Genomic DNA, 17,316 nt, shown 5'->3' on the forward strand with positions numbered 1-17,316 from the left:
TTTTTTGACACTAGATGAATATTTTAACAATAAACATTCATTATTTTGGAAAATGTAACAGATGCTTTAATTTTTTTTTTCTATGTTAAAAGAAATATAACTAGATACTGTTTATCTCAATGATTATGGTTAGGTTATGACATGACGTGTGTTAGTTAATTTCAATAATTTCCCAGTTGTTTACTTATAACTCATCTGGGAATTAACTAACATTTTATACTTTTTAATTTTTTCACTTTTATGTTTTTTTTTTTAATTATATAGATTTGATTTTTAATTGTTTGCTATAAATATTTTTTTATTAAAAAGTGCTAAGGTTAAGTCAGTGGAAATATGAACCATAAATATAATGAGACTAAGATCTTTTTTAAGTCTAAATACCTAAAAGCTTAAAATAAAAAGCTATCTAATATGTATCATGGTTGGTTTATTGATATAATATTGCAAATGTTATGCTACAAAACTACTTTTGCAATTAATTTATGTGTCTTAACAACATAATTTTTACCATAAAATTTATTTTTTTTTCATAAACAAGACAATATACACTTTTTAAAGGGTTTAATATAGCTAATTTTAATAACATTTAAAAAAAATGAAAATCTCTCATCACATGCAATTTACCCAACAAAATAGTCTTGCGCAGATATCAAGATAATATCTATGGTAGCCTTAAAAATGTATACCATACATACACATTTATTAGAAATGTAATGCATATCTTAGAATTTTTATTTTTTTATTTACTTAAAAAAAATTGGATTATTCATTAATTTTATTTCTATTCTTTGTGTATAATGTAAAAATGTAGTAAATCTACTGTAAATAATGTATTTAGATATAAGGTTTGTCCTATGTGAAGCCGTTTTTTTTATAAAACCTCATTATGTAACAAATATTTATATTACTAACATGGGACTACTTTTAAAATACTTTTAATTAGTATTTAATACCTATATGGCTATATTTAAGATTAAACTTTTTAATTCTTCTCAAAATGTCGTTAAAACTGCCTATACTAAACCCCTTAAATAGTCTATGTGTTCTTGTCTGTAAATGTAACAAAGTTACAAGTGATCTATGTATATCACCACAACAGTTGTGGTGTTGTAAACACTTTAAACTGTTTTTGAAGACTGGGTCTCAGCCAATATCGTTAGTAAAACCCTGGAAATCGGATAAGTAAGACAGTAGATTAATGATTTTGAGCCTTGATGATGAAGTAATAACTAATAAATAAGTATTACATTTAACTTATTGTACAATTTATATTCTATAAATATTATTCTATTATGCTTCTTAGTTAAAGCCTCTATATAGGTTTATATTAAATTTAATATTTAGTATTACTGTATGAGAGCGATTGAGTGGAGTAGAGTATTAAAACAAGTAATGAAATATAACCATAACTTTTTCAAAATAATTCTTGTTTCTTTTTAGTGAAAGTTTAAAATACCATTAAAACGACAAGAATGTTCTTAAACATGATTCAATTATACGGTACATGATTATTCTAATAAAAGGTTAATTTAACATTAGTAACATAAGAACTAGTTTGAGATTTTTAATTTTGATTCTAATAAACAGTTGATTCTATAAACCAGTGATCACTTTAAGCGAAACTCACTGTAAATATAATATTATAATAAGTATGTGTATTATAAATAATATAGACACTTTGAGTCAAGCATCAACCATAGTCGTGTTTAGAACAAAGTCACAAATTTTTCTACAGTATTAACCTTACGCGAAGTTACAAAAAGAAACAGTTCAAAAAACATAAATGAATATATTCTATATTCATATATTCATAAAAAAAGCAACATTGGATTTTAAAAACTTACAACTTACTGCAAGGTTCACTAGGTTCAGTTATAGTCATTTGATCCATTGTTCAAGATTAATATTTTCGTAATTTGGTAAATCAGCAGTATGTTTTCGTAGATCAATTTCTGTTTTTAATAATTTAATTTCTAAATTAAATGTGTCCAGGTTTCTAATTATGTCGATTGGTTCTTGATCGAAGCTAATATTTAAAGCAGAAATTATATTATCTAATGTAATGTAATAAAATTGTCTCATTTTATATTTTTTTGTGTTATAATTTAGTTATGTGTGTATAACTTGAGAAGTCTATTTTTTTAGAAATTCTTCTTTACCTAGTAACAGCCAACAGGAATGTCAATTATATTATCATCACAAAATCTGACAATATTTCTGTATGTTTTTTCAAAATTTGAAACATTATTTCTCATTAAATACAGTGTAGTTCCATTAAAATGAACATAAATAATAACAATTTAAATAAAAAATTAAAAAAATATATATCTATAGGTTAAATTAAACCTAGGAAAAAACCTGCAATGTGCTACATCGACACTCTTGTGTTAGCGTCGCTTCGGTGAAAATGTAGATGAAGCATAAAATCTTGCTGCAACAGAATAAGTTATACAGTACACGTGTAATGTACGTGTCTAATACTCTGCCGTCACCCGTCAAATATATTATATAACTATATAGATATAAGTAATTATTATATACTAGCTGATCTTGCATGACATTGTCTGTGACAGAACAAATTCTTCTGAATTTACTTCATTAAATGTGAACTGCACAGATTTTTAACAGAATTTTTTTAAGTTGTTTTGAGTTTTTGACCAAATATAAAGTATAAGTCTATATAATATTTTATCCAATTACAATATAACTATTTTATTTTCTATAACTAATGGTAATTATAAACAAGAAAAAAATATTTATTTTTCGTAAACCAATACATTTCTGTATGAATCACTCTTTAAAATATAAAATTTAAAAAAAATGTTGCCAATGCGGATTAGGATGGGACATTGATGATGGACTCACGGACGTCGGACATCGTTTGTTTCCGTTTATTCTAGCGAGGTGAATACGGAAATATGGGAACACATTATTTTGATAATATTAATAATATACAAAATTCGTTATAAATATCATCTGTAAGACAAATCTTATGTTATAAGTTTATTAGTCATTATCATACGATTGCGCATTATTATTAGTAAGGTGTATAGTAGCCTGAGAAATTATTGTTTATAGGATAGAATTTTTTTTCGCGGAGGTATTTAAATACTTAAAAAACAAATTCTTTTTATTGTATTATAGTTATTTTGTCTTTAGTTTTTATTCATGTATCTAATCATAAGGTATAACTTCGTGTTGTAGATATATGTGTATAATATCAGCAATAGATATTATTATGTGTAAAGTAAACTAAACATAAAACAGTTATATAAAAAGCATTTGTAAGTTGTAACATTTGTATAATTAGTGTTTACATGAATAATATGACTTATGGAATATACGAATCTTAATATTTAAATATGTGCTCGAGGTGATGATTGCTCGATTTTTTTTTATAAATTAAATATTTAAATCCATGTATGATCAATGGAACATCACAGAAATACGGGCCTTTCTCAAAAATAAAAATGGTCTACTGAAGTTTGAAATTGATTTTAGCAATAATACATAAAATTGAATGTATTATTCACTTTATTCGCTTGGCTTCAGCCGCTTCAGGCTTACTCAATTTATTTTGAAATATTAGTATACAGGTGTTGGTTTATTTTGTTATGCATGAAGAAAATAACAGTTTCTTTATTATAATAATTTACATATTTATTTTATACGAATTTTAAATAATGATCAATAAATATAAGAAACTCCTTTAAATCTCTAAGATCTTTTAAGATTTTTTTCTTGAATTTTTATGATCAAAGCCGTAACCAGCTACAAATGTGCAGTGACAGCGCCAGGGATGGGTAAAGTAGGGCCATGGCCCTGCTTAAAAATGGCTGGCCCTACCACTGGCCTTTCCTTAGACATTAAAATATGCTCTTTTTTATTTTTTTGTAGCCCTACCTTATAATTGTTGCTTGTTGGCCTCCCATTGACCCTACTTAAAAAAAAATCCTAGCGCCGCCTCTGGTAACATGCCTTAAATATATTATACTAATATTATATCTGATCGGAGAAAAAAAAATTTATTAATCGAGTTCCAGGAATAAACGAAAAATATAATAATTGATATTGAGGATTCACGATCGGGAAATGAAAAATGTACTAATGAATTCCAAAGATTATTTTTAGTAAAATAAAAAAATCATCTATGTGAAAAAAATAACTGTAAGTTGCTTTATAAATGAAATGTATTTAATATTATATATAAAAAAAAATTACATAATAATAAAATATGAAGTATATGAAAAGTATAGGTACAATCATATATGGTCACAAATTGTTTTCCTCAAAATGTGTGTTAAAAATAAATATTGTGTATGTTATTAATTTACAAATAATGTATCATTGTCCATTTACAAGATATTTAGTCTATTTTTTATAAGTTATTTAGCTACGGCTTGATTGCTTGAGTCACTGCGCAGTAAACAGACGAATACAGACACATCACACATTATATTATTATTGAATATTATATTTTACGTAATACGGATAACGGAAGACGACGTTATCGATAAATTACAATTTTGATTAATATTGCAATTTGCAGGGTAGACGTTGAACATGGTTGCGTTATAGAGTAGCCAGAGTAGGACGCCGCCGCCGATAGAATATAGAAATCACAGAAATGCAAGCCGCTATGTACACCAGGTGACGGTGTAGACCAGATATTCCCAACCAGGGTGCCGCGAAATTTATTTGGGGTGCTGCGAAATTATTTGAAATATATTTTTTAAGGAAAAAACGATTTCATGAAAAGTCTGTGAGTAATAAAACATACTATAATATAAAACCTATTGTGTTTCATATATTTTGTAGAAATATTACGATGTTCAGTCTATTTTAATGTTCATACCGGTTTATTAGACCATTAAAATCACGACTTTTTTCTTTATTATGTGAAGCAATGGAATCACAATTTACTAAACTTATTTTACATACAGAAGTACGATGGCTATCTCGTGGTAAAGTTTTGTCCAGAGTACATGAGTTAAAAAATGAACTTATCGTGTTTTTTACTCTTGAAAATGTACCCGAATTTTGTGAGTTATTGACGGACGAAAAATGGTTGGAAAAATTATCATACTTATCAGACATATTTTCACACTTAAATCAAATTAATTCAAGTATGCAAGGACCAAATGAAAATATATTAACATCAAGTAGTAAGTTATATACTCTTAAAGATAAATTAAAAATCTGGAAAAAACATGTACAAAAAAATCAATTTGAGATGTTTCCTTCCTTATCTATTTCTATGACACAAGAAAGTTCCGAAGTTATGACATTTGTGATGGAGCATTTAACTGTCTTAGATGAAAGTATAGACAAGTATTTTCCTGATTTAGATATTTCCGAGTTTGATTGGATAAATGACCCATTTGATAAAGATATAAGTTTAATTGAATTCAGCCTTGAAGAAGAAGAAGAGCTCGCTGAAATATGAAACAATCGAACTCTTTTATCAAAGTACAAAAATGTTCCATTAAATGAATTTTGGGTTTACGTTGAAAAAATCCATGATAAAATTGGCAAAAAAGCTCTAAAAATATTACTGTAGTTTTCGACGATATATTTATGTGAACAAGGATTTTCCACTCTTGTAAACATAAAATCAAATAAATGAGTGAAAATAAAGTTCATTGAAGAAAAAATGAGAGTATGTCTTTCAACTATTCGACCACAAATAAAAGATTTATGTAAAAAAAAACCAGCCTAAGTATCACATTAGTTCCATAAGTTCCTTAATTTTAAATTAATATTGTAAATCAAATAATAAATAAATAAGTAATAACTAAAAATAAAAATATATACAATGCAATATTTTGTTTTATAAAATGTAATATGTGTATATAGTATTATAATATATAGCTGTATACATTTTACTACTTTTGTTTCTTTTCTTTATACTTATGCGCTGATTAATAAAACCGAAGTAGTCCATAGACTATATAGTATAGACTGTAGAGTATAGAGCCTAGGATGCCTCAGGATTTTAGAAAATGACTAAGGGTGCCGTGAGTTAAAAAAAGTTGGGAACTTCTGGTGTAGACACTAGACTGTAGAGAATTATGAATCTAGAGGAAAAAAACCCCAGTAAAAAAAAACCTTAACAATATTCATAGGAAAAAAAGCTGCATCATAGAAAAAAAAGCCCCGTACCAGCTAAATACATTATTCGTTATTTTATCATGATTTCCATAATATAATCATTATTAATCATTATATTTATCTATGTAACACTTCTTTAGCATATCTATAAGTATATAGCTGCAATCTGCATTTAACATTGTCAATAATTGTCATTTGTATTATAAAATTAAAAAATGATTATTATAATAATAAATTATTCAAACTATGTATAAATTACAATTATTTTAAATTTTTATCCTATAATATTTTTTAAATTGTGTAGGTACAAATGACAAATGGCAATAGTTATCGACAATATTAAATGCAGACTGCAGCTATACTTTTAGATATGTTAAAAAAGTGTTACATCTTACATAGATAAATGTAATGATTTTATTTAGTTATGTAAATCATAATAAAATAACGAATAATGTATTTAATTGGTACGAGGCTTTTTTTCTGAATACCAGAATTATATAGGGGACGATATACCTATATATACATTTTTGTAAAAATCTTTCGTATTTCAAAGGTTAAGTTTAATAATAGTAGGTACACACTTAAGTAAAATATTGTTCAAAAGTTGATAATTTTTCTGTTTTGTCAGAAACAGATTTTTTAAAATAGCATTAACAACTCAAGTGAGCGTTATGATTTATGGCATAACAAAAGAGTGTTTTATAAATATTAAATTGTACATAATTTAAAAAAACAGATTTTATTTAAAAATCTGATTCCAACAAAACACAGTAAAATTAATCACCTATCAGTGTACCTATTATTTAAATTTAAAGGTAATAATAATATTAATAACTTCGTAGCACTTGAAATACGAACGCACTGTTTTTGATACAATAGACAGCTGTTTCGTCTTCTGGTCTTCTTAAGAATTATTTGCAGCGTCAGCGGTCGTCACCGCCGTTCGCCTGACCATATTTTTTTTATATGAATTTATACCGGGTTTAGGACCAAAACTCAAAACGTCAAACAGTCGATAAATATTAATGATGAAAAAACTATTGTTCAAAACACCAGTTCCCGTAACTCGGCCGCAAGTCGTAACCCGTATTATATTTCGTATTCTGTGACTGAGTTTCCAAATAATTTATTTTAATAATAATAATAATAAAATTTGGTATATCGCGTATTCGCGTATCATCTATTATACCGCGTCGAGTTTGCATTCTATAAATAAAAAAATTGACATTTTACCGGTATCGGACATCGGTGTTAGTTGACAAACCTCAAACGCGACATCGCCTTCATTTCAATTTTTTCTGCCATTCTAAAATTATTATTTTTCTTGTACCACCGTTTCCTAAACCCAAACTCCAATGATGAATTAATAATTTAATATATTTGTATAATATTATCTAAAAATAATTATATATTTCGCGTGCTTTGAAGTAGTGTCACTGGACGCCCCCCTCACACAAGTCCACAAGTCCTGTAGTATTACTTTAAGCTTTCAAAATTTACTTATTGTATTAAAATATTGGATACAGATGGTAAAATATTATTTTAAAATAAAAAAAATTATATTTCGCGTGGAAATCACTAAATTACATCAGTATGTTGGTATCTGTATGACGTGTTTATAATGTTTTTATCATATTATTATATTTAGTTTAAAAAATGTTGCTAAATGTATTCGTTTTGTGCGTAAATCCCTATTCCCTACATGGTGCATACTGCATTAGTTGGTGCCTAAAATACGCGTTATTAGTGTTATTACTTATTACAGTATCCGCCGGTGTGGCGTCTTTCGACCGATTTGTTTTGATTTCACCCATCCACTGTCCATGGATCAAAGGAAATACGTTATTTGTGAAATATTTCCATTATAAAATATAAAAGGTTCGCAATTTTAAATCGTGATCGGTTTATTTCAGTATCGTCCATTGGTTCGATCGCAGTTTTGTATTTTTGACCGAATACCTATTGTACTTACAATAAGATGGACTTGCAATCTGCCATGGCAAAACTATCCACTGGAAGTACAACGTCTGCTCATTCTTCAAAAGTAGCCAAGTTGTATGAAATCTTTATGAAATGGTGTTCAAAAAACAACTTAAAACCACAATATAAAATAACCGGTATTACGAAATATACATAATATACTATATTATTATTATTTTTATTATAGACGGTTGATTAATGGGTATGCACTGTACGATTTTTGTTAACAGTGTCTTCTGTATAATTGAGTTGACGTGTTATTTTGATCTTATAAAGTTTAAGTGTTATTAGAAAAATACATGAATACCTTTTTATGGCTGGTACATTAAATAATGATCACATAAAGGTGTCAATAAAAGTGCTAAATTATTTTTAAAATGTTTTATTTATCAGTCAGTTAAAAGTATTTCAGAATGTATGGTATATGGTGATTAATGAAAACATTTAACTTTAACTGAAAAAAAAGTGTGAGTGCACAGGCTTAAATTATGAAAATATAACAACAATGAAAAAATAATAAACTATAAAAGATTGTAAAATCAAATTAGCAATTTTGTTTATAAATGATTTTGACTTTAATGCTGCTCCACAAAGTATTACATATTTTTTAAAGTTTTATAACGGTCAAATGAAAATAATTTATTTCTGTTAATGATCACCTCTAAATAGCCATAATTGTTTCAAATTTGTTTAATGATTATTATACGGAAGTTTCCTTTTATAATAACTAATAAGTACCTAATGTGAATTAAAGTGATTCCACTAATATTCATTACCTTAATGTCAATTTTTGTAATTATCTATGTATACATAAGTATACACATACTATGTTTCAAAGGTTTATCCCGTGTATGTTATAAAATAAAAAATAAAAATTACATCTAAGTGCCAAACACTAAACAGAAGTAGGTACCTCCTACAAAGTACCATAACTTACATTTGAGGCAGCAATACTTATTGGTTATGTGATTTTTTGGAATAATTAATATTTTCAAATAGTTTGATATGTAAAAAAAGTGATACTATAGTTTGAGATGGACAATCAAAGTATTTATAAAAAATTGTTTTTATCATAGAATATTATTAAAGTGACCCAAACTTAATAAGTTTATGATTTTCAAATATATCAATTTACTCTTTTATTTTCCATGTGATATCATAATTAAAGTAAAAACTGCGGTAGCATTACTTTAACCTTAGCCGCATTGCTTATTTTACTACAAATCTAAGTTCAGCTAATTTTTCCCAGGATATATAATATTAAAATTTAATATCAGTATAAAATTGTTAACTCTTCCAGGTTTATGTTTTAATATTTTAAATTGTGAATTTAAGGAATAAAACTAGTAATATACAGAAGCTACTTTATTTAACTATTACTAATCTATATTTTTAAATTTATTGATAGTGATAGAAGTGATAGAACTCAATGTAATTTATGATATTGATTATTAGAATATTAGATAGAATTATTTTATATAAGTATTTTTGAATTAAATATTTAAAATTGTTGATAAATTATAAAGTATCTGTTGATTTATTAGGTAGTATACAAGATCAAAATGTAAAATTTGAAATAAGAGTACCAAATTACACCTATATAGGTGTTGGAACTGCAGAAAATGAAAATATTGCTCGAAAAAAAGCGTTAGAAGATATTGTATTATATTTAGCACGTCAAAATGAAATTCCAACTATTCCAAAGGTATTCAAAATAATAATTCTTTATTTGCTAAGTTTATTTTATTTTTATTTACTGATATTTATTTATTTAATTAGAAAAAAAATAAAATAAAGAACGATGACTCTAAAATAGTTTCAACTAAAATTAAAAAGGTAGGTAAATATAAAAATATAAATATCAGGTAATTAACAATGTGTTGCGCTAAGATAAATACAAGGATTAGAAGTATTAAACATAATATTATATGAATCCAAAAATATGTTTTCTTCATAGTTAAATAGTTTGGAGTCAGTCGTTTGTGGTAATTGGACAGTAGATACCGCTTACGAGAGATTAAAAGAATTTGTTAAATCTAATGATAAAGCAAATATCAAAGTAAATATTGAAACTATTGGAAGGTAAATTAACTTGTAACTAATTTTTCTGTTTTATACGTAAATGTTTGATCATATATTAATTTTTTTTAGGAATTTTGTTGTTTGTATGTCAATATTTATTGAAAAACTGAATGAAAGTAAAATAAATTATTTAAATATACTTAAATTATAATATTTATCAAATCATTTTTTAATTTAGCTATCTCTATACGTGAAACCGGAAAATCAAAGAAAACAGTTATGCAACAATGTGAAGTTACTTTAGTCAATAATTTATGTACATTAGGGTTAATTGAACGTTACTCAGGTGATCAAGTGAAAAAAGATAGACTAAATTGTATCCATAATTCATTTAATGTTGACAATGTTAATAAAAAACTGGTGAAGGATATATATAGTTTGTTAGAAGATCTTAATATTAAACCAATAATTGATAAAAACCAAGTATATTATTAAATTTTAATTTTATTCAAATTTAATGTATTTTGAAATGTTTATTCATTATCAATTATATTAGGATTATGCCGATATTTCAAATAAAACAGCATTGCTTCTTGACAAAGTTATTGAACCATTTAAACCATTAAATCAATTTAATGCTTCTAAAGTAGTACTATGGTGTCCTCCGGCGTCAAATTGGAATCCGTGGTTAGCTGTTAAGATTTATAATCCCGTAAGTGCTGTTAATTCTGCTAATTTTTAAATTGTTGATAAACATCAGAAATATTTTTAACATGTTAATAGTAAAATTTTAAATTTTACTCATAGAAACCTTTATCTGAGATAAGTTATAAAATGAAAAAAGATTTTGATGAAAAAAAACAACATTCAATTACATTTCAAAAAAGGATAAAAGACCGATCTAATTTGCCAGTATTTAAAAAAAAGGATACCATTTTGAATATAATTAGAAACAATGCTGTAGTTATTGTACGTGGTGGGACTGGTTGTGGAAAAACCACTCAGGTCAGTTAACTTAATGTCTTCAAATTTGTAATATCGCTTTCATATAATTGTTAAACAATTAGGTTTGTCAATTCATACTTGAAGAGTTTATTCACACAAATAAAGGAGCGTATTGTAATATTGTCTGCACTCAACCAAGAAAGGTATCTGCAATTTCTATTGCAAACCGAGTGAGTTTTGAAAGAGCTGAAGCTATTGGAAAAAGTGTTGGATATACAGTTAGATTTGATAGTATAGTACCACAGTCTTTTGGAGCAATTCTATTCTGTACAGTTGGTAAATTATATAATTCATGTTATATATTTTATTCTAATCTTGGTATCAATATTAAATACATTTACAACTTTAAAAATATATGCTTAAGTATTTATGCACTTTAATTTAAATTTAAAATTTTTAAATTAAAAAAAAAAAAAACCTACCTATTTTCAATTTTGTTTTTTTTTTATACAAAATATAATATGTACCCTTAATATAAGTATGTAAATAAAATATATAAGTAAATTTGTTTTTTAATCTTTAGAAATTTTGATACGGAAATTAAAGACTGGATTGTTTGGTATAACACATGTTATTGTGGATGAGATACATGAACGGCGTGCTAGCTGTGAACTTTTGTTGATTATTCTGAAGGACATGGTGCAAAAATATCAAGATCTTAAAGTTATTCTTATGTCTGCAAATGCTAATTTAAATATATTCAGTAAATATTTTAACAACTGTCCAGTTATTGATGTGGAAGGAAATTGCTATCCTGTAAAAGGTTAAGGTTATATATTAAATAATATACCTTTCGCAGTTATTTAGTGGTAATTTCATAAGATAGAAGCCATTCTATTTCTATAATTTTTGAAATATATTATTGTTTATTTGCTATTTAGTATTTATATTATTAGCAGGTACTGAACATACTGATCATAACTCATAAGCTATAATACAATCTTGTGCCTTGCAAAATTCATGTCTTATAATAGATATTTTATTATTTAATACAATTATTTGACCGATTAAATATAGAATAGTGACTAGACACTAGAAATATATAAAAAATTAATTAATTTTTGTATGAAATGTACAATAGTGGAGTCAAGGGGAGGGGGCAAAAGTTATATAGTGGTTTTTGACCGTGTATTGAAATATATCAATTAAAACTCGATAAATTCAAATAATCATTATTTTATTGCTATTAAATAAATACAAATTGTCAAATTATTGATACTTAATATAAACAAATCAAACTTTCATATAAATGTTTTTACATATAAGGTTATATCATAGTATGCACACAGTCCTTTAGACCAGTGTTTCCTAACTTCTTTTACTTGCGGAACTTTTGGAGGAGCTTGAACGTTTTGCGGAACCCCCATATAATTTTTGGAGCTTGTCTATGTGTATCAAAAATATTATTAATTAATTTATATTTTCCAAAATTTCTCACGGAACCTTTGGTACCGGCTGATGGAACCCTTAGTTTCTGCGGAACACCAGTTAGGAAATACTGTTTTAGACCGTATATTAATAGATAATTAACGTTGACCCCTTCTATAGTACAGGCATCAAGTTTTATACAATTGGGAGTTGTATCTAATTTTAGTTTATCACCTAATTAGAAGGTTCCTAGGTTTGGTTAGATTAATATTTCAGATTTTTAAAGCATTGAACAAATTTCTAAAAGCCTGGTCTTTTTAACTGTGAAGTGTGTGCTCTAGGGTTAAGATTTTTCAATGACCTTTTTTAAATTTTATTTTTTTATTTGGTCGTAGATTTTTTTTTAGAAGATATTGTTGAAATGATAAACTATACGCCGTCTTTAGAAGAAATCAAGAGCACTAAGAAAAAAAGTAAAGACAACTTAGTTAATTGTAATTTATTAGTTCCTGATAATTATCCTAGAAAAGTTAGAGAAGTAGTTGCAAAGATCAGTGAAGATAGTCAACATTTTAAAATTATTGAAGTAAGAAATATATTAATTTAGTTAGTAATTAATTAAAACTATTAAAGACTAATAATTAATTATTATTATAATTTTAGTTGCTGTTAAAACATATTGAAAATAACTTAAAAACAAAAGGTGCTGTATTAATATTTTTACCTGGATGGGCTTGGATTTCAGAACTCGATAATTATTTACAACAGAACGAAATGATTGGTAAATAATTTTTTTTGTTTAAGTTCGACTGAATAATTGTGAATTAAATAATGACCAGAATGTAAGAGCTGTTTACATTATCTACCTGTCTTACCAATACGATGTAATTAAGCATTTTTAATGTACATATTGACATATTTTTTTATTTTTTATTTATATTTGAGTGATTTGACTGTCAATAGTTAATTACTAAGAACTAAGAAGTATAAGAGACAGTTATTCAATTGATTGTGTACATACTTTGTACATATAGAAATAAATAAATAATCATTAACTTAAAATTTAAAAAAAATTTGGTCTAGCTCAAAACTGTTCCATTTTGCTTCTTCATTCATCACTATCTCATGCACAACAACATAAAGTATTTAAACCTGTTCCACCTGGAAAGCGTAAAGTAAGTAATGTAATTAATAAATTAAGTTTTAAAGAAATTATAATTCTGTTTAAAGAATTTAAATTTCTATTTGTAGATATTTATATACAAAGAGGTGTCACAAATGTGTGACTCCCTCCTCATGTGTTTATTCTTGTTAATTGTGTGTACATTTTTATTACTTTTACTTATTGTACTTTGTATAGATTGTAATTCTTCAAATAAAGCCAAATTTAAAAAAAAAAAAACAAAAAAAAGATTTATATTATTTTTTTTTTTAAATTATGAAATTGTTAAATATTAATAAAACTTTATTGATAGTTCTGTTTTAAAAATTGTTGATTTAAGGATATGTTTGGTCGGTTCTGTTTCAGTAAACTTAGTTACATTTTTTACTTTTATTTAATTTTGTATTCTTATTTTTAAATACTTGTACTTGATTATGAATAATACAATTTATTTACCAAATTATGTGTTCTAGGTTATTTTGTCTACAAATATTGCTGAAACATCAATTACTATTGATGATGTTGTGTTTGTTATTGATTATGGAAAATCTAAGATAGTAAGATGTATTAATAATGTAATTAAATTTGAGACAGTTTGGGCATCAAAAGTAAATGTGGTACAAAGAAGAGGACGTGCTGGTCGTGTTCAAGAGGGTATCTGTTTTAATTTATACACAAAGGTAATACTTGTGTTTATTTGTTTGAATTGTTATTGATAAGTTGATTTTAAATGGAGATTGAAAAGTAGTATAAATATTCTATGTGGGGTATACAGATATTGTAAAATTATTTATAATATCCTTATATAAATGGTTTATGTATTTTTAGGAACGATACAACAAAATGGATGATAATATATTGCCAGAACTAAACCATTGTTCTTTGAACAAAATTGGATTAACTATAAAATTGTTGAATTTGGGTGATATTTATACATTTTTGAAAAAAGCTATTGATCCACCTCCTGCTAAATCTGTATATCATGTTATTGATACGCTGAAAGGTATATTGTTAAATATTTAAAAAGTACAGACAATTTGATAATAAATAAAAGTAGAATAAATTAAATTGGTATATAATATAATTTTAATTTATCATTTATTCATAAATTGATTTATCTCTTGATTCAGGATATTTATTTTGTCATTTTTCCAGAAATGAAATGCCTTGATGTGAATGGAAACCTCACAGCACTTGGATTTATTTTGGCAGACTTGCCTGTAGAACCACAGCTTGGGCGAATGATGATTTTGGGTAATATACTATTGCTTGGTGAATCATTAAGTATAATAGCCGCTGGTTCTTCAACTAATTATGATTTATTCTTGGGTGATAATGGTGTGTCAAAAATTAGTGATATTAAAAAAAAAAAATAAAAATATTATTTATTTTAATTTAATATGTTAAGGCCAAAACACTGCAAAGCATTATTATTCTGGCAATCGTTGTTCAGATCAGTTGGCTTTTTTAAATGCATTTATGCAGTGTGAATCAACATATCATGGTCATTATACAAATGACATTGGTGATTTTGGAGAAAATGGGTTATCTACATCTGTATTAAAAGCAACATACAATATAAAAGTAATTTAATATAATAGTAAATTAATAAATTTGTGTTCTTGGATGTATGTTGATATGCATGTATATTTATTTTTTGTTAGGAACAAATAATAAATAAGTTCTTGAAGTTTGGTTTTCCTAAATGTTGTTTTGAATCAAAACATTTTGATTTTGGTAAAACTGCAAACTCTGATGAGCCACAGTTAGATATGGTATCGGCACTCCTTGTAATAGCATTTTATCCTAATATTTATGTTCATAAGGAAAAGCGTAAGGTAAACTTAATTATAAAATAATAATAAATTATATAATCCTGAAAAATTATTTTTTTCAAAAGTTACAAACTTAATTATGTAACTTTAAATATTATTAATATTTAAATTGTTTACAAGTTACATTAAATTTAAAAATAAGAAAATAAATATTATTTCAACTATATAATTATGCAATATGTTTAAATACAAGTATTGAAGGATATTAATATTTTATCTATAACTAATAAAAACTTTACAAAAATTAATTTTAAAATTATATTTAAATATGATAAAATATATTTATAATAATAAATTATATTTATGGTTTACTTTATTATGTATTATATAATGTTATTTAGGTAAATTTAAAGTCTCAGAATTTTGCTGTTGTTTGTAAATCTTCTGTAAATAGTCCTGTAGTGGGATCAAGTGATCGATTTCAGTTACCTTTTTTGTATTTGAACAACAAGTAAGTTGTAGGAATTAATTCTTGACTTAAACTAAGTATATATATATTCATATTTTAAATTCATCATTGGAAGTAAAATACTTTTTCTAAAAATGTTGATTTATAAATAATTAATGATCAAAATATATTTTTTGGATATAATTAACATTTATTACTGTTTTAAAAATAATTTTAGGTAAGTGTAATGTGTATGAACACAAGTATGGTGAGTCCTATACACATTTTATTATTTGGTGCTCATAAAGTTGATTATACCGATGGTTGTATTGTATTGGATGATTGGTTTGTAAAACTAAAAACTATGTATTCTTTAAAAATTGTGATTTAAAGTTTTGAAATCTTATTTTCTGTTACAGGATATATCTAAGAATGGATGTTAAAGTTGCGGCTGCAATTGTTGCTTTGCGACCAGCGATTGAAGATTTAATTATGAGAACTGTTGAAGATCCACAACTGATTTTAAAACCCACTATAATTGATATTAAGCTAATCAAAATTTTGAGAGATTTATGTAATTTTAACCCAGGAAGGGAAATTTAACCCTTATAACTTTTGATACTAGGTAGGTAGAATAATATAATAATAATATTAATATATAAATTAAATGATTAAATAAAACTTATTTTGTTATTTGTTTAGTGAGGATAGTAAGGATAAAAACAAGAATAATGAGACTAAACAAAAATGAAAAATATTAATAAAACAATATAGAAAATGTATCAAAAAAAAAAAAACAATTTTTATTATTTTTATTTTAAAGATTATTAATTTTAATTATTATTTTATTTGAGCAACTTATTGTTAAAATTTAAATATTAATGCATTTATTTAAACTTTTCTAATTATTATATTATAAATTTTAATATTGATTAAATTATTTTTATATTCATGTTTATATATTTACCTATGTTATATGTATATACTTATTATTCTAATAAAATAATAAGAATTAAATAATAGCATATTTATGGTCTATAAAAAGTATTTTGTTAAATTGTCGTAAATTTGAAAAGGTCAACTGTAATACCAGCTTTAAATTTATACTAGGTAATAAAGAGTGATTTTTAATTTGTTCTATTTAAAAAAAATTGTCAATAACATTATATGTAGTAAATGCCAACTGATTTAACCTGTAGCATCATTTATTTTTTTTATTGTATGCCAACTACTGCCAATTCAAAAGTTACTACTTAAAAATATTGAATTATGGAAGCAATTTCAAATTTGTAACTGTAATATCTTCCTTCATAATACACAATTTTTGTTGAATTGTAAAATTAACAGTTATTCTATATAAAGTTAAGTTGAAGTTTTAAAATAGTTAGGAATCAAACTACAGTATATAGAACTTTTTAGGCTGTTAATTTATTTTTTCTGCTTGA

At 25.3% G+C, this 17,316-nt stretch overlaps 1 protein-coding gene across 1 annotated transcript; it reads left to right on the forward strand.

Moving 5' to 3' along the window:
- The first annotated feature begins 7,818 nt into the window (after positions 1-7,818).
- LOC113559265 (dosage compensation regulator-like) lies at positions 7,819-16,622 on the forward strand. Its single transcript, XM_026964962.1, is given in 24 exon segments — positions 7,819-8,228; positions 9,636-9,796; positions 9,871-9,927; positions 10,049-10,173; positions 10,243-10,289; positions 10,352-10,596; positions 10,670-10,825; positions 10,921-11,118; positions 11,181-11,394; positions 11,642-11,881; positions 12,882-13,072; positions 13,150-13,267; positions 13,570-13,661; positions 14,122-14,328; positions 14,477-14,651; positions 14,804-14,986; positions 15,057-15,232; positions 15,313-15,486; positions 15,825-15,912; positions 15,915-15,934; positions 16,110-16,216; positions 16,291-16,463; positions 16,466-16,496; positions 16,574-16,622. Coding segments are annotated over 24 exon segments (3,366 nt in total). The 5' UTR covers positions 7,819-8,089.
- Positions 16,623-17,316: the final 694 nt, after the last annotated feature.

This window comes from Rhopalosiphum maidis, chromosome 1 (assembly GCF_003676215.2).
Source record: "Rhopalosiphum maidis isolate BTI-1 chromosome 1, ASM367621v3, whole genome shotgun sequence".
In the NCBI taxonomy this organism is placed as follows: Eukaryota; Metazoa; Arthropoda; class Insecta; order Hemiptera; family Aphididae; genus Rhopalosiphum; species Rhopalosiphum maidis.